The following is a 25,354-nucleotide window of genomic DNA, read 5'->3' as shown; positions in this document are numbered from 1 at the left end:
TATCATTCTACAGAATGCTGGCTTAGGGGACCTTGGCCCCGATTGGAAGAATACAGATCTGCTCCATTGACCATCGCTGAAACATGGATACATTTGGAGTAAGCCAGGACTGGGACCTACTGGTCGCCTGGCTCCATGGAGATGTTCGGAGAAGCCAGGTTGTGACCCTTGGGTCAACTGTCCCTTGTACCTGAATGGACTGTCATCTTCCTACGCTTGTTGTTACCTACTCTCTGTGTGCGTGCCACAGGTGGGGTAGTCAGCCCTGGAAGCTCAGAAGTCACAGCTGCCAATATCCCGGTGAGTCAGCGGAAGAGTGAGACTCTGCAATGTGCACCATCTTGGGGTATTTTGCTGGGACTGTTCTATGTGTTATCTGCCTGTTTTGTGGTTCATTAAAGTATTTCCACACTGTTTTACTCTCGCTCTGTGTTGCATAAGTAGCGTTATGCCCACGTTAAAAGGAGAGTGAGCGTTCGGTGGGACGATCCCTGGTCCATGCAGTTTCGGCTAGCAGACCGACCCTCCCCCGTGTCTCCACATTATCAGACCAGGGCGGATGACGATACCCTGTGTCTCCACAACAGGGTTGAATAGTTGTAGGTTATATACAGTGAATGATGAATTTTAGGGTATACACAGTGTATGATGGGTTGTAGGGTGTATACAAGGTGTGGTGATTTCTATGCTATTCACATGATGCGGTGCATTGTGGCTTATATGCGGTACGATGTGTTGCGGGACATACAGGGTACAGCAACGAAAAAGGGAAAAAACAGTCAGCTCACCCACATGAAAGACCAAAATTCCAGCATCAGGATCTCTAAAAATCATCAAGTTTTAGGTAAGTATAAAAAAAAAATTAACAAGTCACAACCCGGTAGGAAAACTCGTGGCAAACATGTTTCAGTCTGCCATAACAAAGTTTCCCTGTCTGGTTGTGACTTGCTTGCTATATTTCTATGCTAACTTAATAACTTGATTTTGAGAAGATCCTGATACTGGAAAAATGTATTACAAGATATACAGGGGATAAGGTGCATTGTGGGTTATATACTCTTTGATATATTATGTGCCGTTCTCTCTGTACATTTCTATTCATGCACTGATATTTACTTTGACATTATCTGCTGGATTTCAGAGATCTTATTTTCAGACTGCAGTAACGGGGAGCTGAGTGTAGCCTACAGTTAGGTCCATATATATTTGGACAGAGACAACATTTTTCTAATTTTGGTTCTAGACATTACCACAATGAATTTTAGACAAAACAATTCAGATGCAGTTGAAGTTCAGACTTTCCGCTTTCATTTGAGGGTGTCCACATTAACATTGGATGAAGGGTTTAGGAGTTTCAGCTCCTTAACATGTGCCACCCTGTTTTTAAAGGGACCAAAAGTAATTGGACAGATTAAATGATTAACCCTAACTCATGGACATCAGTTTGGCTGCATTTGGCTGGATCTGAGCACACAGTATAGCTCTGAATACCTCAGAATTCATTCGGCTGCTTCTGTCCTGTGTCCCATCATCAATAAACACTAGTGACCCAGTGCCACTGGCAGCCATGCATGCCCAAGCCATCACACTGCCTCCGCCGTGTTTTACAGATGATGTGGTATGCTTTGGATCATGAGCTGTACCACGCCTTCGCCATACTTTTCTCTTCCCATCATTCTGGTAGAGGCTGATCTTGGTTTCATCTGTCCATAGAATGTTCTTCCAGAACTGTGCTGGCTTTTATAGATGTTTTTTAGCAAAGTCCAGTCTAGTCTTTTGATTCTTGATGCTTATGAGTGGCTTGCACCGTGCAGTGAACCCTCTGTAGTCACTTTCATGCAGTCTTCTCTTTATGGTAGATTTGGATATTGATATGCCTGCCTCCTGGAGAGTGTTGGTCACTTGGTTGGCTGTTGTGAAGGGGTTTCTCTTCACCATGGAGACTATTCTGTGATCATCCACCACTGTTGTCTTCCGTGGGCGCCCAGGTCTTTTTGCATTGATGAGTTCACCAGTGCTTTCTTTCTTTCTCAGGATGTACCAAACTGTAGATTTTGCCCCTCCTAATGTTGTAGCAATTTCTCGGATGGGTTTTTTATGTTTTTGCAGCTTAAGGATGGCTTGTTTCACCTGCATGGAGAGCTCCTTTGACCGAATGTTTCCTTAACAGCATAACCTTCCAAATGCAAGCACCGAACCTCCGATCAACTCCAGGCCTTTTATCTGCTTAATTGAGAATGACATAACGAAGGGATTGCCCACACCTGTCCATGAAATAGCCTTGGAGTCAACTGTCCAATTACTTTTGGTCCCTTTAAAAACAGGGTGGCTCATGTTAAGGAGCTGAAACTCCTAAACCCTTCATCCAATGTTAATGTGGATACCCTCAAATGAAAGCTGAAAGTCTGAACTTCAACTGCATCTGAATTGTTTTGTTTAAAATTCATTGTGGTAATATCTAGAACCAAAATTAGAAAAATGTTGTCTCTGTCCAAATATATATGGACCTAACCGTATGGACGACATATACATTATGTTTTGCGCTGTGTAGTGAAGCTGACCTCAGTGTAATGTACAGATTAGGTATAGAATGCAGGCGATACGTGGCCCGCTCCTGACATTGTTGCTCACCTTTTCATATTCACTGTGCACCGGATCCGAGCGCCAGCAAGAGACGTCGTAATAATCGGAGAATCCGTCCTCTACCCAAAGGAGGGTGAATGATGTCTGAGTTTTATTCACAGCAAAAAGAGACTTTGGGGGAGCTGGATCTGAAGAAAAAAACAAAAACAAAATAGAAATAAAATACTGTTCAGATTTTACCATATAGAAAGTATATGATCGATGGTGGCCGAAGTTACCAGCACAATAACTACAAAACCTACATACACCTCTCTTTATATATAATGGATATGATCCATCACTCACCTGTACACCTTCTGTCTGATCTATACGGGCCACTAGACATATATATATATTTACACATGCATAATGTAGAGGTTGTACTCACTTGGGTGCATCAGGTTGAAAACATGAGGTTTTTGCATTGAAAGTTCATGTGGGTTTATTACTTCATAAACCCAGAAGCAAAACAGAAAACAAACAGCCTTCAGGTCAGGCAAATAAATATGCAAATGTCCATAGCAGGGCTCTGCTCTATCAGGCCTGTGGATACAAATGCTGGGGTTGTGTCCAGTACTCAGGCTCGGTCTGGAGCCAAACACATACAGGAGGACGTCTCCCTCCCAACATACAGACCATGTGCCAAACAAGAGCCTCCATTATATAGGCTATTAATAACACCCAGATGTGAGGTATGTGGGTAGCTAGACCCATCCATCTCTCACAGCTATCCATAACCTGGTCAAAGGTGCAACAAACATGCAACATGCTTTCATGCAATAGAGAAAATCCTCCAGGTGACATCACAGAGACAAGCCATCTCTGCGACACATACCTCCCATCGACTACGCGACCATTAGCCACAGTACATACCTCTCCCCTCTGCCTAAAGACGTGGGGCTTGGCACTTTCTACTACCAGACAAGGAATTCTCGAGAGAGCATCGGCATTACCATGTAGCTTCCCTGCTCTATGCTCTACATGGAAGCTGAAATCTTGTAGGGGTAAGAACTAGTGCGTGACCCTTGCATTTTTACTGTTTGTTTCCCTCATCCATCTGAGTGGGGCATGGTCAGATACCAGTCTAAACTTACGTCCTACAAAATAATACTATAATGTGTCCACTGCCCACTTTATGGCGAAGCACTCCTTCTCTACGACCAAATAATTCCTCTCACATGAGGACAGCTTCATACTCGGGTAGAGAACAGGGTGTTCCTTCTTGTGTATCTCCTGGGAAAGGACTGCACCTAAACCGACATCTGAGGCTTCCGTTTGGAGTATATTCTCTTTCTTAAAGTCGGGGCCACTAGAACCAGTTGCTTACACAGAACCCTTTTCACTTTTTGAAAGGCCGTCTCTGCCTCTTCAGACCATTTGACCATTACCAATTTGCTATTATGGCGAAGTTCGGGATAAACCACCTGTAGAATCCCACGATCCCCAGGAAGTCTCTTGCTTTTTTCACAACGGTCGTGGCCATGTTTGGATTGCTTCCACTTTGCTGATTTGGTGTTTGATCTCGCCTCTACCCACTACATATCCCAGGTGTTAGGTGTTGGATTTCTGTGCTTACTCTGCAGAGATCCAGACCCTCACATTCTGCAGTCTCCTGCTGTTTATCTACTGCAGAGGAGATTGCCTTGCAGCAAATCTCTCCTGAGGCTAAGTCCTTCTGTCCTTCTACTGAGCATGCTCATGGGACGATCTCCCATTGGAGATCGGGAGTCATGTGCTCAGGTCCCGCTCCAGATCTCATTGGTCCATCTCAGAGATCTGGAAGCTTGCGGAAGGTCCCAGTTGCTATAAAAGGCGCGCATGGCTGTTCCACCATGCGCTAGTATAGACTTACTTGCTGCTGTGTGTATGAGGATGGATGTATGATTCTGGTGAATGACTCATTAAAAAACCCCTTCCCTCTGATATTACGTATGTGGTTAGGGACTGAGTTAGAATCCACGCCAGCACTCCTCTGATGCAACATCCACAGCTGCTAGCGTCCGACATTGCACTTTCGCCTTAGCCTTGTCATTTAGCGGCAGGGTCCACGCCGCGCTGCTGTAGCAGCTTTTATGCGTCCGCAGTTGCGACGCTCTGCACACGGTAGGTCTAGACGGACGTAGTGCCGCCGTCTTGGGCTACTCCTGTGACCTGATACCATGTGTGCGTTTTTACTGAGTACTGTGACCTCAACAGACCTCAACAGACTCAGTCTTTTATGTTTGTACTTATTTGGCATCTCTGTGAATTAACTGAGATTGCTCTGCGCACCTGTGTGAAGTTTAACTCTGTGCGCATTTCCGCCATTTTGCTCCTACCACCACTTAGCAGCGGTTATATCACCTACTGCACGGTGGACCCTGAGTGGCGAACTCTCTTTATTATTATTTTTATTTAGTGTGTACCGCCGTTCCTAACACCAGGTATTTGGCTTCTTCTTTCTCCAAGGCACATTTCTTTGGGTTAATTGAAACCCCCACCTTCCTTAGAGCATCAAACACTACCTGGACCTTTTCCAGATGACTCTCCCAGTCTGGGCTAACGATAACAATATTGTCCATGTATGCCGCGGTGTATTACTTATGGGGTGAAAGGATTCTATTCATAGCTCTCTAGAAGGTCGCCAGGGCTTCCTGCAGTCCAAACGGCATCCAGACATACTGGTCGCATCTGTCCAGCGTAGAAAACACAGTCTTCTCCTTGGCTCCCTGTGCCATGGGGATCTGCCAATATCCCTTCATCAAATCCAAGGTGGTTATTTACCTTGCGTGCCCAAGTTTCTAGATCAGCTCATCGACGTGTGGCAAGGGATATGCGTCGAACTTGGAGACCTCATTCAACTTCCAATATTGGTTACAGAACCTCTATTCACTATCGAGTTTTGGGACCAGGGAAATCGGGCTTGACCAACCACTCTTACATTCCTCAATGACCCCGAGGTTCAACATACGCTCTACCTCCTTGGAGATCACTTCTCAATGGGCCCCCGGAATCCGATAAAGCTTCACGTTTACGCGCACATGTGGCTTCGTCAGAACTTCATGTTCTACAACCTTTGGGCACCCCGGTAATTCCGAGAACAGGTCCTTGTTCTTCTGGAGCAACTCCCGGCACTGCTGTTTATAGGCCTTCGATAGCGCCTCTGCTATGGCGACACCTCCAATCTCATTTTCTGGCTGCCCTAGCAAGCATGGAGTTTCAGCCGGCTCTCAGTCTTGCCATGGCTTGATGAGGTTGACATGGTAGACCTGATATGGTTTCCGCCTTCCCGGTTGATGAATCTTATAGTTTACCTCACCAAGCTTCTTCACCACCTCATATGGCCCTTGCCATTTGGCCACGAACTTGCTCTACACAGTAGGAATTAGCACAAGGACTCGGTCTCCCGGATTGAACTGTCTTACTCTGGCTGACTGGTTGTAGACCCTGGCATGAGCTTCTTGTGCCGGGAGGATATGTCCTTTTACGATGGGCATCACCTTCATATTCCTCCACATTCCTCTGCTGCATCAGTGCCATGTGTTTGATGATGCTTCAGTGTGGCGTGACTTCAGCTTCCCAGGTATCTTTGGCTATATCCAGGAGATCTTGCGGATGTCAGCCATACAGAAGTTTGAATGGCGAGAACTCTGTAGAGGCCTGTGGAACCTCACAGATGGAGAACAACAGATACAGTAAGAGACAGTCCCAGTCTCTACCATCATTTTCTATGGCTTTCCTTAGCATGCTCTTTAAGGTTTTATTAAACCTTTTGACAAAGCCATCTGTCTAAGGGTGGTACACTGAAGTCCTTAACTGGGAGATTTGCAGGACCTTACATAACTCCCTCATCACCTTACTCATAAAAAGTGTTCCCTGGTCGGACAGGATCTCCTTTTGTAGACCTTTCCAGGAAAAAAACATGGTCCACTAGGCCTGTGGGCACACAGGCTGGGGTTGTGACCAGTATTCTGGATCGGTCTGGAGCCAAACACATACAAGAGGCCTTCTCCCTCCCAACACACAGACCTTGTGCCAAACAGCCTCTATTACATACCGTAGTCTGTTAACCATACGCAGAGGTGAGGTATGTGGGTAGCCAGACCTGCCCATCTTTCACAGCTACCAGCAACCCGGTGTCAGGTGCAACAAACAAAACACTTAGTGCTTCCGTGCACTAGAGAAAATACTCCGGGTTACATCACAGAGACAAATCATCTCTGCGACACATACCTCTGATCGACTACACGACCATTAGCCAAACTACATTACATATTGTCACTCACCTGTACACCAGCTATCTTATCTATATGGACATCTACAAGTGCTTCTCACTAAATTAGAATATCATCAGAAAGTGAATTTATTTCAATTTTTTAATACAAAGAGTGAATCTCCTATATTCCATAGAGTCATTACACACAGAGTGATCTATTCTGAGTGTTTATTTCTGGTAATGTTGATGATTATGGCTTACAGCCAATGAAAACCCAAAAGTCATTATCTCATGTAGGGATTTGCACTCACTCAGGTGCATAGGAGGAAACAGGAGGCAAGTTCTCTTGAAAGTCTATGGGGATTTATTTGCTTCATAAACCACCAAAACACCAACAAAAGGTAAACAGTCTTTACATCAGGCAGACAAAACCTCAATGTCCATAGTGAAGCTCTGCTCTCTCAGGCCTTTGGGCACACAGGCAGTGCAATGTCCAGCATACAGGCTCGGTCTGGAGCCACACACACAGGATGGCTTCTCACTCTCTGTGTGATGTCACAGATCACTGGATACTCCGCCTCCAGCAGGGCGAATTTCTATGAGACCCGTGACCCTGGATACACCGCCTCCAGCAGGGCGAATTTAAAGAATGTAATGTGCAGCCGGATACACCGCCTCCAGCAGGCGAATTTCAATAATTACACGTGTATCTGGATACACCGCCTCCAGCAGGGCGAATTTACAGAGTTAAGGGGAACACCAGGGAAACCGATACAATGGAGGGACATGCAATAGGGAACGGGGAAGTGGAGACCTCCTGCACTCCCGAGTCAGTGTCTCTACACTCCCGACGGTCCCTAGGCAGTCGGGAGTCCTTTCACCTGGCGACGAGCAGGATACCTAAAAACCCTAACTCGCCTTTCACCTATCCCTTTCTAATGAATTGGACAGTGCATAAACCAATCCCACCACTGCACTAAAACACACATCAGGAAAGTTACAAACAGGGAAATGTTATGATTGAGTCACCGTAGGAGGCAAAAATAGAAATGCTAGCTAAGTCCAGAAAACCAGAGAAGTTGGCAGCTATCGGATTGCAGACCCCTGAACCTATCAACACAACTAGCAGTAGCCGTGGGGGGTTCCTACGATGCCCTAGACCCCTCGATCACAGTCGGAGAATTAAATAGGCCTAAAGAAAGAAAGGGGAAATCTAAACTGCCCCAGAGCTGACCCCAAAGCAATAGGCAGCCCCCAATATATAATGACGGTGAAGCAAGATGAAAATACTAACACAGACAGAAAGATAGACTGAGCAAAGAGGGGCCCAAGCTAACTAAATAGAAAAGGACAGGAAGGCTGCTGTCTGCAATCCGTGAAAAACCCTATGAAAATAAGAGCCGACAAACTGACAGTGAAAAAGGCCCTGAAGACGCTAGGCTTCAAAAAAGCTATGTCAGTACTCAGGAATATACTGAAGACAGAGCTACAGGCAAAAAGGTGATTCAGCTCACCCCAGCAGGGAATGGCAGAATACTGAAGAGCAAGGAAAACAAAAAACAAAACAAAAAGCTAACAGGCAAAACAGAAACTTAGCTTTAGAGGAGCAGGAATCAGACTGGTGTCCTAGAAGTCCACAGAGAAATCACCCGCAGGGCAGAAGGGCGTCAGCAGTCTTATATCCAGTCCGTGACTCCACTCAGCCAGTCATCCTCATTAGACTCAGGTGCCTGATAATCAGGCTCATTACCTTCCTTTACCAGAATAGGGAGTTCACCAGACCCCAGTGACGAAGGGGAAAATGAACTCACAACAGTACCTCCCCCTTGAGGAGGGGTCACCGAACCCTCAACCACGCCACCAGGGCGATCAGGGTGAGCCCGTTGAAATGCACGCACCAATCTTTTGGCATGAATATCAGAGGCAGAGACCCAGGAATTATCCTCCTGACCATAACCCTTCCACTTAACCAAATACTTGAGTCTCCGTCTAGCCAGACGGGAATCCAGTATTTTCTCTACCTCATATTCCATGTTACCTTCAACCAATACAGGGTCTGGAGGTGCCACCCCAGGAACAACTGGTTCAACAAACCTCTTCAACAACGACTTATGGAACACATTATGGATTTTAAATGTGACAGGAAGAGCCAAACGAAAAGAGACCGGATTAATAATCTCCAAAATCTTGTAAGGTCCAATAAATCTAGGCTTAATCTTAAGAGAAGCCACCTTCATAGCAATATTTTTTGATGATAACCACACCATATCACCAATCTTAAACTGGGGACCAATGGTCCTATGTCGATTGGAAAACCGCTGGGCCTTTTCCTGGGAGAGAGATAACTTATCCACCACTTGGTCCCAGATCTGGTGCATTCTCTCCACCACAGTGTCAACACCTGGGCAGGCAGAAGGCTCCACCTGCCCTGAAGAAAATCGAGGATGAAACCCAAAGTTACAAAAAAAGGTGACATCAAAGTGGCAGAACTACCTCTATTATTTAAAGCAAATTCGGCCAAGGGCAAAAACGAAACCCAATCATCCTGATCAGCGGAAATAAAACATCTCAAATACGACTCCAAGGTCTGGTTTGTTCTCTCTGTCTGCCCATTGGTCTGAGGGTGAAAAGCAGAGGAGAAGGACAACTGAATTCTCAGCTTGGAACAGAAAGTCCTCCAAAATCTAGACACAAACTGAACTCCTCTGTCAGACACAATGTTCTCAGGAATCCCGTGTAAGCGAACCACCTGTTGCAAAAACAGGGGCACCAACTCAGAGGAAGATGGCAAATTAGGGAGTGGTACAAGATGAACCATCTTAGAGAACCTATCACAAATCACCCAAATAACAGTCATTCTTTGAGAGACCGGCATATCAGAGATGAAATCCATTGAAATATGGGTCCATGGCCTCCTGGGGACCGGCAAAGGCATCAACAACCCACTAGGGGGTTGGACCAGATGGCCCAGGAGGTCCCTTCCAACTCTATGATTCTATGATTCTAGAGCGAGAACAAGATTTAGACCGGGAGCAAGTCCCATAGGACTGCACAAAATTCCTGACATCATGAGACAAGGGGGGCCACCAAAAAGAGCGACTCACCAGATCTCTAGTACCAAAAATACCTGGATGACCAGCCAATGCAGAGCAATGAACTTCAGACATCACTCTCTTCTTCCACTGGTCAGGAACATACAACTTTCCACTGGGACAACGCTCAGGTTTGTCCTCCTGGAACTCTTGCAGAGCAAGTCTCAAATTGGGCGAGATGGCAGAAAGAACTACCCCTTCGCCTAAGATGGTAGCAGGCTTGGTCACCACAGGAGAATCAGCAAAGAAACTCCTAGAGAGGGCGTCTGCCTTGACATTCTTAGTTCCAGGAAGAAAAGAGACCACAAAATCAAAACGTGTAAAAAACAAGGCCCACCTAGCCTGTCTAGGGTTCAAGCGTTTAGCCGACTCTAGGTAAATCAAATTCTTGTGGTCAGTGAGGACCACAACTTGATGTTTAGCTCCCTCCAACCAATGTCTCCACTCCTCAAATGCCCATTTCATGGCCAACAGTTCCCGATTCCCCACATCATAGTTACGTTCAGATGGAGAGAACTTTCAGGAAAAGAAAGCACAGGGATTCATTTTAGATGTTACAGGATCCTTTTGGGACAAAACAGCTCCTGCACCAATCTCAGAAGCATCCATCTCTACCTGGAACGGGAGTGAGACATCAGGTTGCCGCAAAACCGGGGCGGAGGTAAATCTTCGCTTCAGCTCCTGAAAGGAAGCAACAGCCTCAGGAGACCAATTCAACACATCAGCACCCTTCTTAGTCAGATCAGTCAATGGCTTGGCAATATTAGAAAATTTTGCTATAAATTTCCGATAAAAATTAGCAAAACCCAAAAACTTCTGGAGGGCCTTCAAAGAAGTGGGCTGAACCCAATCATAAATGGCCTGTACCTTGGCCGGGTCCATTTCAATAGTTGACGGAGACAAAATAAATCCCCAAAATGAAATCCTCTGTACTCCAAAACGGCATTTCGATCCTTTGACATACAGGGAATTCTCCCTCAAGATCCGGAACACAGTCCGAATATGTTCCACATGAAAATCCCAATCCTTGGAGAAGATCAAAATATCATCCAGATAGATAATCAAAAATTTATCGACAAAGTCTCGGAAAATATCGTTCATGAAGCACTGGAAGACAGAAGGGGCATTAGTGAGCCCAAAAGGCATCACCAGGTACTCAAAATGTCCCTCCGGAGTATTAAACGCCGTCTTCCATTCATCCCCCTGCTTAATGCGGATAAGATTATACGCCCCCCTGAGGTCAAGCTTGGTAAACCAGCAAGCACATCTAACTCTAGAGAATAGATCCGAAATCAGGGGTAACGGATACTGATATTTAATAGTAATTTTATTGAGGGCACGATAATCAATACAAGGCCTTAAAGAATCATCCTTTTTGGCCACAAAAAAAAAAACCGGCACCTAAGGGTGAAGAGGATGGTCTAATATGACCCTTCTCCAACGCCTCCTTAATATAGGACCGCATAGCCTTGTGCTCGGGTACAGATAAATTGAAGAGCCGACCCTTGGGAAATTTACACCCAGAGCTTAGTTCAATTGCACAGTCATAACTCCTATGAGGAGGCAAGGACGCAGACTCATTCTCACTAAATACATCATAAAAGTCCGCCAAATAGTCAGGAACATCATGCGACTGAGGAGAGGTGGAAAAAACCGGAGCCTCACTAAAGGCACACCGACAACCCCAACTCACCACAGACACAGATTTCCAATCCAAAACTGGATTATGAATTTGCAACCAGGGAAACCCCAGAACAACGGCATCATGCAGACCATGCAACACCAAAAATCTGCAATTTTCTTGATGGTCTGGGGCAACCCGCATTACCACCTGGGTCCAAAACTGAGGTTTATTTTTAGCCAAAGGAGTAGCATCAATCCCCCTCAAAGGGATAGGCGTCTGCAGAGGTGTCATCGGAAATCCACAACGTTTAGCAAAATCCAAGTCCATTAGGTTTAGCGCTGCTCCCGAATCCACAAAAGCCTTGGCGGAAAATGTGGACAGGGAGCAGATCAGAGTAATTGCCAGAAGAAACTTAGGTTGAACACCACCAACAGAAAACGTGTGTGCAAAGCGTTTCTCTCGTTTAGGACAAACAGAAATAATATGCGAGGCATCTCCACAGAAAAAACACAGCTTATTACGCCTTCTGAACTCCTGACGTTGCGCCTTAGACAAAACTCTATCACATTGCATAGGTTCAGACGTCTGTTCAACCGGTGGCAACACCTCTCGTGCAATCCTGCGTTCACCTAAACGCCGATCAACCTGAATGGCTAATGACATAGAATCGTCCAGACCAGAGGGAACAGGAAATCCCACCATAGTATCTTTTACGGCTTCTGACAAACCCTTCCGAAAGAGAGCAGCCAAGGCATTATCATTCCAGGTAGTAAGGACCGCCCACTTTCGGAACTTTTGACAGTACAACTCTGCAGAATCTCGACCCTGGTTCAATGCCAACAGGGTCTTTTCAGCCTGATCAATAGCATTAGGTTTGTCATACAACAACCCCAAAGCTTGAAAGAATGCATTCACATTAGTCAGAATAGGATCATCTGGTTTCAAAGAAAACGCCCAATCCTGTGGATCGCCACGCAGCAAAGAGATGACAATTTTAACCTGCTGCGCGGAGCTCCCTGACGAGTTAGGCTTCAAGGCAAAAAAATAATTTACAATTATTTTTGAAACTCAAAAATTTAGATCGATCCCCAAAAAATACATCAGGTGTAGGGATCTTTGGTTCAACAGCATGCGAACGAGCAAGGTAGGTGGAAATTCCCCGCACTTCCGCAGAGAGCTGCTCCACACGATCAGACAATTGCTTTATCTCCATTGAGAGAGAAAAAAAAAAAATTCCCCCTACGGCCTCAGAGATATAGAGGAAAGAATATACACACACCTTTTTTTTTTTTTTTAAACACAATTCTTTCCTGCTATTGAGTACCCTAGGATCTGCGGTATGGCGGGTGATTCTGTTATGATTGAGTCACCGTAGGAGGCAAAAACAGAAATGCTAGCTAAGTCCAGAAAACCAGAGAAGTTGGCAGCTATCGGATTGCAGACCCCTGAACCTATCAACACAACTAGCAGTAGCCGTAGGGGGTTCCTACGATGCCCTAGACCCCTCGATCACAGCCTGAGAATTAAATAGGCCTAAAGAAAGAAAGGGGAAATCTAAACTGCCCCAGAGCAGACCCCAAAGCAATAGGCAGCCCCCAACATATAATGACGGTGAAGCAAGATGAAAATACTAACACAGACAGAAAGATAGACTGAGCAAAGAGGGGCCCAAGCTAACTAAATAGAAAAGGACAGGAAGGCTGCTGTCTGCAATCCGTGAAAAACCCTATGAAAATAAGAGCCAACAGACTGACAGTGAAAAAGGCCCTGAAGACGCTAGGCTTCAAAAAAGCTATGTCAGTACTCAGGAATATACTGAAGACAGAGCTACAGGCAAAAGGTGATTCAGCTCACCCCAGCAGGGAATGGCAGAATACTGAAGAGCAAGGAAAACAAAAAACAAAACAAAAAGCTAACAGGCAAAACAGAAACTTAGCTTTAGAGGAGCAGGAATCAGACTGGTGTCCTAGAAGTCCACAGAGAAATCACCCGCAGGGCAGAAGGGCGTCGGCAGCCTTATATCCAGTCCGTGACTCCACTCAGCCAGTCATCCTCATTAGACTCAGGTGCCTGATAATCAGGCTCATTACCTTCCTTTACCAGAATAGGGAGTTCACCAGACCCCAGTGACGAAGGGGAAAATGAACTCACAACAGGGAAAAACCACTTAGCTTTGCTCTGTTGCTATTGCTCCCAGCAACAGAGTCCAGCACCTGAATTCAGCTTTCCTCCTGAATAGCTGCTACTTCACCAAAGCTTTGTCCGAGCTGCAAGGAACTCCTCACTGTTGCTCCTTCACCACCAGGACTCTGACTGAGCTGAAAGGAATTCTTCTCTAGCTCCTTCCTCCACTAAGGATGGTTGGAAATGACCAATATCACCAACAGTGAGTGAGACCACCTGACTCTCATTTATAGGCAAGAACCAGAGCAATCACACCTGCTAGTGATTCCTGTGTAATAATACTAGCCACCACCGGGGGCAAAACTAACTTTAAGCAAACAGCTTAAAGAAAAAAAAAGGTTACATGTGCTTTTATCTGTTACAATCCAGCATGGATCGTGACACTCTGCACATAGACCACTCTGTAGTGTCCAGCCTGGACACATGGAAATCTGTCCACACTGACAGACTCCCAAACACTCACTGCTATGTGCCAAACACACCTCCATTATGTAGGCTGTAACCACACCCACAGGTGAGGTAACATCACATGGACTGGTCACGAGATCGTGACAACACTGCAGGTCCTCAAACTCCTGCAGGTCCTGCAGGGAAAAGGGGTACAGTGAGCACCCTCACCCAGAGTTGAGGTATGTGAGTAGCCAGACCCTCCTATTTCTCATAGAAACCCGCAACCTGGACCTAGGTGCACTAAACGACATCTTAGTGCTCACGTGCACTAAAGAAAAATACTCCGGGTAACATCACAGGGAGCAGCCATCCTTGTGACACATACTTCCCATTGATTACACGGCTATTAGCCTCCTTATACTCAAGTAAATAGAATACTATATAACACCAGCTTGAAAAAATGATTGTAAAATCAGAAATGTTGGCCTACTGAAATGTCTGTTCAGTAAATGCACTCAATACTTGGTCAGGGCTCCTTGTGCATCAATTACTGCATCAATGTGGCGTGGAATGGAGGCGATCAGCCTGTGGCACTGCTTAGGGGTTATGGAAGCCCAGGTTGCTTTGGTAGCAGCCTTCAGCTCGTCTGCATTGTTGGGTCTGGTGTCTCTCATAGTCCTCTTGACAATACTCCATAGATTCTCTATTGGGTTAAGGTCAGGTGAATTTGTTGGCCAATCAAGCACATCTTTGGCAGTGTGGACAGGGGCCAAGTCCTGCTGGAGATGACATTTCCATCTCCAAAAAGCTTGTCGACAGAGGGAAGCATGAAGTGCTCTAAAATGTCCTGGTAGACGGCTGCGCTAACTTTAGTCTTGATAAAACACACTGGACCTACACCAGCAGATGACATGGCTCCCCAAACCATCACTGATTGTGGAGACTTCACACTATACCTCCAGCAGCTTGGATTGTGGCCTCTCCACTCTTACTCCAGACTCTGGGACCTTGATTTTCAAATGAAAAGCAAAATTTACTTTCATCTGAAAACAACACATTGGACCACTGACAACAGTCCCGTTCTTTTTCTCCTTGGCCCAGGTAAGACGCCTGTCTATTAGTCATGAGTGGCTTGACACAAGGAATGCGACTCTTGTAGCCCTTGTCCTGGATACTTCTGTGTGTGGTGGCTCTTGAAGTCCATTCCTTTGTGAATTTCCCCCAAATTTTTTAAATGGCCTTTTCTTAACAGTAATTTCAAGGCTGTGGTTATCCCGGTTGCTTGTGTACCTTTTTCTACCACACTTTTTCCTTCCACTCACCTTTCCATTAATATGCTTGGATATAGCACTGTGTGAACAGCCGGCTTCTTTAGAAATGACCTTTTGTGGCTTACCCACCCAGTGGATTGTGTCAGTGACTGCCTTTTGGACATCTGTCAAGTCAGCAGTCTTCCCCATGACTGTGGAAACAGACTAAGGGACCTTTATAAATGCTTAGTGTGATGGATCTGCACAGGGGAAGGGGGTGTCGACTTCGCTCACCTTGGGGGAGGGGAGAGAAGGACCCAGCAGGGATCGTCTCTCTGGCGCCACCACTTGCCCCAGGTCAGCCAGGGAACTGCACCGAGGGCAAATAGTCGCCAGAAAGGCTTCCCTTATAGGTACGAGTTATTGAGGTGCTTCCAGTGAGGGGGGATATACATCACCAGTCCAGGTTGGGGATATATATATAAACATCCAGGGGAAGAGTCTTGAGGAGATCATTTGCATATTCCCAGTGCCTTCTGGGATAAGTGAAGAGTCTCCGCGAGCGCAACGATCACTGGGTTTTGGCGGTTGCAGCTGAAAAGAGGAAATCGGAAAACCAGGGGAAGAGTCTTGAGGAGATCATTTGCATATTCCCAGTGCCTTCTGGGATAAGTGAAGAGTCTCCGCGAGCTCAACGATCACTGGGTTTTGGCGGTTGCAGCTGAAAAGAGGAAATCGGAAAACCAGGGGAAGAGTCTTGAGGAGATCATTTGCATATTCCCAGTGCCTTCTGGGATAAGTGAAGAGTCTCCGCGAGCTCAACGATCACTGGGTTTTGGCGGTTGCAGCTGAAAAGAGGAAATCGGAAAACCAGGGGAAGAGTCTTGAGGAGATCATTTGCATATTCCCAGTGCCTTCTGGGATAAGTGAAGAGTCTCCGCGAGCTCAACGATCACTGGGTTTTGGCGGTTGCAGCTGAAAAGAGGAAATCGGAAAACCAGGGGAAGAGTCTTGAGGAGATCATTTGCATATTCCCAGTGCCTTCTGGGATAAGTGAAGAGTCTCCGCGAGCTCAACGATCACTGGGTTTTGGCGGTTGCAGCTGAAAAGAGGAAATCGGAAAACCAGGGGAAGAGTCTTGAGGAGATCATTTGCATATTCCCAGTGCCTTCTGGGATAAGTGAAGAGTCTCCGCGAGCTCAACGATCACTGGGTTTTGGCGGTTGCAGCTGAAAAGAGGAAATCGGAAAACCAGGGGAAGAGTCTTGAGGAGATCATTTGCATATTCCCAGTGCCTTCTGGGATAAGTGAAGAGTCTCCGCGAGCTCAACGATCACTGGGTTTTGGCGGTTGCAGCTGAAAAGAGGAAATCGGAAAACCAGGGGAAGAGTCTTGAGGAGATCATTTGCATATTCCCAGTGCCTTCTGGGATAAGTGAAGAGTCTCCGCGAGCTCAACGATCACTGGGTTTTGGCGGTTGCAGCTGAAAAGAGGAAATCGGAAAACCAGGGGAAGAGTCTTGAGGAGATCATTTGCATATTCCCAGTGCCTTCTGGGATAAGTGAAGAGTCTCCGCGAGCTCAACGATCACTGGGTTTTGGCGGTTGCAGCTGAAAAGAGGAAATCGGAAAACCAGGGGAAGAGTCTTGAGGAGATCATTTGCATATTCCCAGTGCCTTCTGGGATAAGTGAAGAGTCTCCGCGAGCTCAACGATCACTGGGTTTTGGCGGTTGCAGCTGAAAAGAGGAAATCGGAAAACCAGGGGAAGAGTCTTGAGGAGATCATTTGCATATTCCCAGTGCCTTCTGGGATAAGTGAAGAGTCTCCGCGAGCTCAACGATCACTGGGTTTTGGCGGTTGCAGCTGAAAAGAGGAAATCGGAAAACCAGGGGAAGAGTCTTGAGGAGATCATTTGCATATTCCCAGTGCCTTCTGGGATAAGTGAAGAGTCTCCGCGAGCTCAACGATCACTGGGTTTTGGCGGTTGCAGCTGAAAAGAGGAAATCGGAAAAACCGCGCGCCTATCGGCGCGCGAAATTTGGCTCATCTTTCATCGTTTTTAAGAAATCTCAAGATGGAAGAGGCCAGGAGCCATTTGGTGAGCTGCATTTCTTGCTACATGTTCACAGATTTACCAGTGGAAAAGCCAAACTTCACATGCCACAAATGCAAGCTTGTGTCCCTGTTGGAGGAAAAGTTGCAAAATCTCGAAGAGAGGTTAGCTACGTTGAAGATCATTAAGGAAGGTGAAGAGTTCTTGGACAGAGCAGAATTATCTCTTCATGTTACAGAAAGAGAAGAAATTCGAAGTGCACCTGAAGAAACAGAGGAATGGAGACATGTGACCCAGAGAAGCAGGAGGATCAGGAGGCAGTCAGCACCCATACTGCTCAGAAACCAGTACCAGGCTCTCACGCAGGAAAACGATGAAGAAATACATCAGGATAAGACTTTACCCACAAACAACAACCTTGTACGCCCTCAGAGTCCTCCTGGATGGAGAAAGAAAAATGTTGTGAAGAAGAAACGGAGAGTGGTGGTCATGGGGGATTCCCTGCTGAGAGGAACAGAGGCCGCTATCTGCAGACCGGATATAACTACAAGAGAAATGTGCTGTCTTCCAGGTGCAAAAATTAAAGATGTGTCTGACAGGATATCAGGACTCTTCAGACCTACAGATGACTACCCATTCCTGCTACTACATGTGGGGACAAATGACACCGCAAGAAACAACCTGGAAACCATCTGCAGAGACTTTGAAGACTTAGGCAAGAAAGTGAAAGAACTGGGAGCGCAGGTGGTCTTCTCTTCCATTCTCCCAGTGGATGGCCATGGAACAAGGAGGTGGAATAAGATTCTGCAGGTGAACAACTGGCTACGTCGATGGTGCCGTCAGCAACGATTTGGATTTCTGGATCACGGAGTGAACTACTTATACGATGGACTACTTGCTAGAGATGGGGTGCACCTTACGAAGACTGGAAAGCATGTATTTGGAAGTCGCCTTGCTACACTTGTAAGGAGAGCTTTAAACTAGAACAACATGGGAAGGGAAGCAAAAGACCAGAAAAAGCCATACACCTGACAAATGCTATTGAGAACTCTGCTATTAGAAGTGGAAAGGAAGAACAAAGACGAAAGAATCTAATTAATAAAAATATTGGAGAAAGAGAAACCAATCACAAACTAAAATGTTTCTACACTAATGCACAAAGCATGGGCAACAAACAAGGAGAATTGGAACTACTAACACAGGAACAGAAATATGATGTAATTGGAATCACTGAAACTTGGTGGGACAATACACATGATTGGAATACAAGACTAGAAGGATACAACTTATTTGCAAGAAACAGACTTGATAAACGAGGAGGGGGTGTCGCATTGTATGTTCGAAACGCGTATATCTGCACAGAGATTGAAGCTTCAGAGACTGGGAGTTCTGTGGAAACTGTTTGGGTAAGAATACAAGGACAGAACAATGGAAAGGACACCATTGTAGGCATTTACTACAGGCCGCCTGTGCAAGCCGAAGATATAGATGAACTCTTTATGCATCAAATGGCCAAGTTCTCCAAAAAATATGACTTAGTTGTCATGGGAGATTTCAACTATCCAGACATTTGTTGGGAATCTCTCTCGGGCAAAACTAACAGGTCAAGGAAATTCTTATCCTCTCTTGCTGACAACTTTATCTTCCAAAAGGTAAGGGAGAAAACAAGGGGAACTGCTACCTTGGATCTAATCCTTATAAACAGGGAGGAAATGGTTGAGGAGGTAAAAGTGGCTGGGACCCTAGGAGGTAGCGACCATGCTATTTTAGAATTTTGGATTACTAGAGGTGGAAGACCTGTGAAGACTCAGACGTCAAGGTTAGATTTCAGAAAGGCAGATTTTAAGGGATTCAGAAAGAGAATTGGAGGGATCCAATGGCTGGATATCCTTAAAGACAAAAATGTCCAGGAAGGATGGGAAATCTTGAAAAATGAAATTCTCAAAGCACAGTTGTTAACAATTCCGAAAAGAGGGAAGAATAGGAAGCATTTAAGGAAACCAGGATGGATGAACACAGAACTTAAGCACATGCTAAAAAGGAAGAAAAAAATGTTTATAAAATGGAAAGAGGGAGGCATATCTAAAGAAGAATATAATGCTGTCTGCAGAACCTGCAGGGCACAAATCAGATTATCTAAAGCTGAAAATGAACTGAGGCTTGCAAGAGATGTCAAAAGCAATAATAAAGGATTTTGGGGATATGTCAAAAGTAAAAGAAAAGTCAAAGATGCTATAGGATTTTTACAGGATGAAAATGATGAAATGGTAAGACAGGATGTTGAGAAGGCTGAACTTTTAAATTCCTATTTTGCATCTGTTTTCTCTCAGAAAGGAAATGCAACATCAACTGTTATTCACTGTCCTATTAAGGGAATAGAAGAATCCAGGATATCTATAAACAGAAAGATAGTGAGGAAACACTTAGCTAACCTAAATGAATTCAAATCTCCAGGTCCAGATGAATTACACCCCAGAGTACTGAAGGAGATAGCAGAAGAAATTTTTGAACCCCTCTCCATAATCTTTGAAAATTCTTGGAGAACAGGAGAAGTGCCAGAAGACTGGAGAAGAGCAAATGTTGTTCCTATCTTCAAAAAGGGGAAGAAGGTGGACCCAGGCAACTATAGGCCGGTGAGTCTGACTTCTATACCAGGAAAGATCTTTGAACAAATTATTAAACAACATGTATGTCAATACCTGGATAAGAATGAAGTGATTAAACAGAGTCAGCATGGGTTTCTAACTAATAAGTCATGTCAGACTAACTTAATTTCCTTCTATGACGGTATCACTGATTGGGTGGATCAAGGAAATGCTGTAGATATAGTATATCTTGACTTCAGCAAAGCATTTGACAAAGTCTCTCATACAATCCTTATTGATAAAATGACTAAGTATGGAATGGACAAGGCAACTGTTAGGTGGATTCATAACTGGCTTAGTGATCGGACCCAAAGAGTGGTCGTAAATGGCTGCACATCCAGTTGGAAGAATGTCTCAAGTGGGGTACCACAGGGCTCTGTCCTGGGCCCTGTATTGTTCAATATCTTTATCAACGATTTAGATGAAGGAATTGAGGGTAAACTGATTAAATTTGCTGATGACACAAAGCTAGGAGGGATAGCTAATACTAGAGAAGAGAGAGAGAGGATTCAAAAAGATTTAAATAAACTGGAGAAGTGGGCAGCAACTAACAGAATGGTTTTTAACAGGGAGAAATGCAAAGTACTACATCTGGGCAATAAAAATGAAAAAAGCATATATAGAATGGGAGGAATAGGGCTAAGTGACAGCACATGTGAAAAAGACTTGGGTATACTAATAGATCACAGACTGAATATGAGTCAACAGTGTGATGCAGCAGCAAAAAAGGCAAATGCAATTCTAGGATGTATTAACAGAAGCATACAGTCTAGATCACGTGAAGTCATTATTTCCCTCTACTCCTCTTTGGTCAGACCTCATCTGGAATATTGTGTCCAGTTTTGGGCACCACATTTTAAAAAAGACATCAACAAGCTGGAGCAAGTTCAGAAAAGAGCGACCAGAATGGTGACCGGTCTGCAAACCCTGTCTTATGAGGAAAGGTTGCAGGATTTGGGAATGTTTAGTTTGCAAAAGAGAAGACTGAGAGGAGACTTAATAGCTGTCTACAAATATCTAAAGGGCTGTCACATTGTAGAAGGATCAACTTTATTCTCATTTGCACAAGGAAAGACTAGAAGCAATGGGATGAAACTGAATGGGAAGAGACACAGATTAGATATTAGAAAAAACTTTTTGACAGTTAGAGTGATCAATGAGTGGAACAGGCTGCCACGAGAAGTGGTGAGTTCTCCTTCAATGGAAGTCTTCAAACAGAGGCTGGACAGACATCTGACTGGGATGATTTAGCGAATCCTGCTTTGAGCAGGGGGTTGGACCAGATGGCCCAGGAGGTCCCTTCCAACTCGACGATTCTATGATCCTGGCCATCACTGCCACAGTTCCTCACTAACACAGTACAGTATTCTTCCACCAATCCCTCGTTTGACATAACCCCCATCATACAAAAGGCTTATAACAGATCAGAAACCAACCCAGGTAGCGTATAATTGACCAATGGAGCGTGTGGACGTGGGGATTCATGAATCGAGATAAAAGAGCAACCCAAGATTAATTTTACATTTAATCACCGAAAAGGCGCACTAGAAATACACAGGCGTATATTTACAAAACAATATACAGGTATACAATCAGGAGTGTAGTACAAAGGTAGGGTATACATAGGTTACAATTACCGTGTTATGTAGCATGTGACCACAGGGAGGCGCTGATGGATCACAGGTCAAAATATTAGTTACCTGGTTTTCCTGGCTGCGTCAACTAACGTACCCTCCTGCCAGTAGAAAAACTAAGCTCAAAATGAGCAGCTGTCTCTTACCTCCCAGGCTGTCCTCTCCCACACTCTGCATCCATCCCTGGGCTTGAGTAGCCTCTCTCCTCCCACATCGGAGAGTATGATTTTCTTCCTAGAACTGTGGAGGCTCATAACTTTCTGCCCGAAGCTCTGAATGAGATGGCAGCGATGCCTGTTGTGAATTCTCTGGCTCAGACTTCTGAGCCGAAGCTCCCCATGCTCCCTCTGGTGGTTACTGGAGGTAGTGGAGTTGGCCAGATTGACAGAGGTCTGCCACCTGGTGATGATGATGACGATTGGAGATCTGGGGTTACTGATTGGAGTATTTAAGTCTGCAGACTTCCTGTAATCCCTGCTGGTGATTGCTTTCCTGTTCATTCAGAGGTCTGATGTTTCCTGCCCTGATTCTGCATTTGTTCAGCTAAGTGGTTCATTTTCTTGCATCTGATCTGGTTTTGTCTCTCTCTGCTTGCTCTGCGGGTTCAGCTTGCTCCTCTGGGGGCTGTGCTGGACCACCGCCCATATGTTACAGCCTGAGTTAGTTTGTTCAGTCCCCTGTTATATTGGTCTCTTTTGCTTTGCTGCCAGTTCATACCTAAGTGCTGATATAGTGGGGCGAAGTCATGTGACTTCAGTGTTTTTTTTGTACATCAGACGTGTTGGATTTTTCAGGGTTTTTGCGTGATTGCAGACATTGTCTTTCCTTTCCTATCCGGTCTAGTCAGTTTGGGCCCCATCGTTTGCTCAGTCTATTTTTCTGTCTGCATTTGTGTTTCATCTTTTCTCACCAACAATATATGTTTGGGGGTTATCTATTCCTTTTGGGGTCTGCTCCGGGACAGTTTAGATTTCACCTTTCTTGCTTTAAGCTTAGTTAGCTCTCCGGCTGTGCCGAGGCATCTAGGGCATCGTAGGTACGCTCCACGGCTACTGCTAGTTGTGTGGATAGGATCAGGGGTCTGCAATCAGCTTAGTTGCCAACCTCTCTGGTTTTCTAGTGGCTTAGCCTGTTCCTGCTATCCTCCTCGGTGACCCATTCATAACAGATGCCACTGGATTCTGCTGGATTTTATCTGCGCATAGAGACTAAATATGCCTACTGTATGTAATTCCTGGTAGCTATGCTTCATAACTCCATAACGCAGAGTGCTACAGGTGGCTGCCGGACACGGGTGTGTGGGGAAAGGAATGCCGGATCCGAGAATGTGCTTGGCTAGTCTCAGAGATATTGCATTCTGTTATTATAGGCTATTTTCCAGACTCAATATCTCAGAGCCTTGCTGTGACCTATAATGCCACGCTGTCTCCATGTGCTTGAGTTAGACAAAAGAATTCTAGTTTGGCTGCTCCTGCACAGAGTTTACACCCTTGTGTTAAGAGCTTCAAAGGGCTTGAGTTAATTAAAGGTAAACAATGATGCTGGGGAATGAATGCCAAGAGTGGGGGCACATTTCAGGAGTGGAGAGACATTTACTTCCTCCCTCACACCTCCCCGCTTTAGAGGGCGCTAGGGGGCATCACATTCCGGTGTTTCCCCGAGTGCACTCCACCAATCTCTCCTTGGTTCTGGGGGTGGACCAGAACACAATGGCATCCACTTTCCTGGGTTCTGGCATCAGAACCCTCCCACCTACCCGGTGACCCAGGTAGAGGGCCTCGCTCATGCCCAGCTGGCACTTTTCCGGCTTGATGGTCAAACCTGTCTGGTGGATCCGCCTAAGCTCCTGCGTCAGATGCTCTAAGTGATCCTCCCATTTGGGACTAAAGATGGCAATATCCTCCAGGTATGCAGCTGCGCACCCTTCAAGTCCCTGGAGCAGTGTGTTGACCATCCGCTGAAAAGTGGCAGGGGCATTCTTCATGCCGAATGGTATCACAGTGGACTCGTACAGTCCAAACGGGGTGATAAAGGCAGAGCGCTCCCGGGCCTCGGGGGATAGAGGGATCTGCCAATATCCCCAGCTCAGATCCATGATGGTCAGGTACTTAGCCCCAGCCAACTGATTGAGCAGGTCATCGATGCGAGGCATAGGGAATTAATCGGTGACAGTGACAGCTTTGAGCCCCCGATAGTCCATGCAGAACTGGGTTGTCCGGTCCTTTTTGGGGTTTAGGACTATGGGCGACGCCCATGCACTGTTGGATGACTGGATCACCCCCAGCTTCAGCATCTCATCAATGTCCTGGCACATCTGCTGCTGCACATCAAGAGAGACCCTATATGCTGACCGTCGGAACAGGGGGTGATTCCCAGTGTCCACGTGACGGACTGCCAATTCAGCCCTTCCGGGAAGGCTGCTGAACAGCTCACGGAAGGGGCGTAGGGTATCTTCCAGCTGGGACCGTTGGTCCTCGGAGAGCTGGTGGCCAATCTCTACGTCCTCAATGGATTCACCCGCCTTGTCTTGAGTGAGCAGAACCAGGAGAGTTTCGGCCTCTCCTTCCTCGGGAAGGTAGAAAAACATGGAGGGCACAGGCCTCCCGCTCATGTTGGGCCTTCATCATGTTCACATAGAAGGCCTTCCTCCTTACACAGGCGTGGTCTAGAGTGACCAGGTACGTGACATCATTGAGCCGCTGGTGCACGAGGTATGGGCCCTCCCAGGCTGCATGAAGCTTGTCCTGTGGTACGGGGACTAGTACCCACACTTTCTGACCCACCTGGTAGGTCCTTTCACAAACGTTCTGGTCATACCAGTGCTTCTGATCAGCCTGAGCCTGGGCCATATTGTCCTGCACCAGCCGCGATGAGGCCATCATTTTGTCCCGAAAGCGCACGACGTACTCAACGACCGATACTCCAGGGGTGGCCAAGTCTCCTTTCCATGCCTCTTTCACCAGAACAAGGGGCCCTTGTACACGCCACCCATACAGGAACTCGAAGGGGGCGAACCCTCCTGGTAGGCAAATAGTAGGTGTTATTAATTTTGTTGCCCTCCTTTGTACTCGCTTTAGTCCCATTTTATCCTTCCTGAGCACCGGTGCCCAAAACTGTACACAGTACTCCATGTGCAGTCTAATCAGGGATTTGTACAGAGGCAGTATAATGCTCTCATCATGTGTATCCAGACCTCTTTTAATGCACCCCATGATCCTGTTTGCCTTGGCAGCTGCTGCCTGGCACTGGCTGCTCCAGGTAAGTTTATCATTAACTAGGATCCTCAAGTCCTTCTCTATGTCAGATTTAAACAGTGGTTTCCCAGTCAGTGTGTAATGGTGATATTGATTCCTTCTTCCCATGTGTATAACCTTACATTTATCATTGTTAATCCGCATCTGCCACCTTTCGGCCCAAGATTCCAATTTATCCAGATCCATCTGTAACAGAATTCTATCTTCTCTTGTATTGACTGCTTTACATAGTTTTGTATCATCTGCAAATATCGATATTTTACTGTGCAAACCTTCTACCAGATCGTTAATAAACATGTTGAAGAGAATAAGTCCCAACACCGACCCCTGCGGTCCCCACTGGTCACAGCGACTCAGTTAGAGAATATTCCATTTATAACCCCCCTCTGCTTTCTATCACTCAGCCAGTT

The 25,354-nt window shown here is 45.9% G+C and overlaps 1 protein-coding gene across 10 annotated transcripts in view; it reads right to left on the bottom strand.

Moving 5' to 3' along the window:
* PTPRO (protein tyrosine phosphatase receptor type O) overlaps positions 1-25,354 on the bottom strand; it is a 570,099-nt gene that overhangs the window by 229,838 nt on the left and 314,907 nt on the right. For all 10 annotated transcript variants that reach the window (XM_073564603.1, XM_073564604.1, XM_073564609.1 and 7 more), the window contains one exon: positions 2,632-2,771. In XM_073564603.1, coding sequence (XP_073420704.1) covers positions 2,632-2,771 — 140 coding nt within the window. The remainder of the gene's footprint in view (positions 1-2,631; positions 2,772-25,354) is intronic.

The sequence above is a fragment of the Dendrobates tinctorius genome, unplaced genomic scaffold (assembly GCF_039654945.1).
Source record: "Dendrobates tinctorius isolate UK_male_01 unplaced genomic scaffold, ASM3965494v1 ptg000464l, whole genome shotgun sequence".
Lineage (NCBI taxonomy): Eukaryota > Metazoa > Chordata > Amphibia > Anura > Dendrobatidae > Dendrobates > Dendrobates tinctorius.
This window is presented reverse-complemented; position numbering and strand designations above follow the sequence as displayed.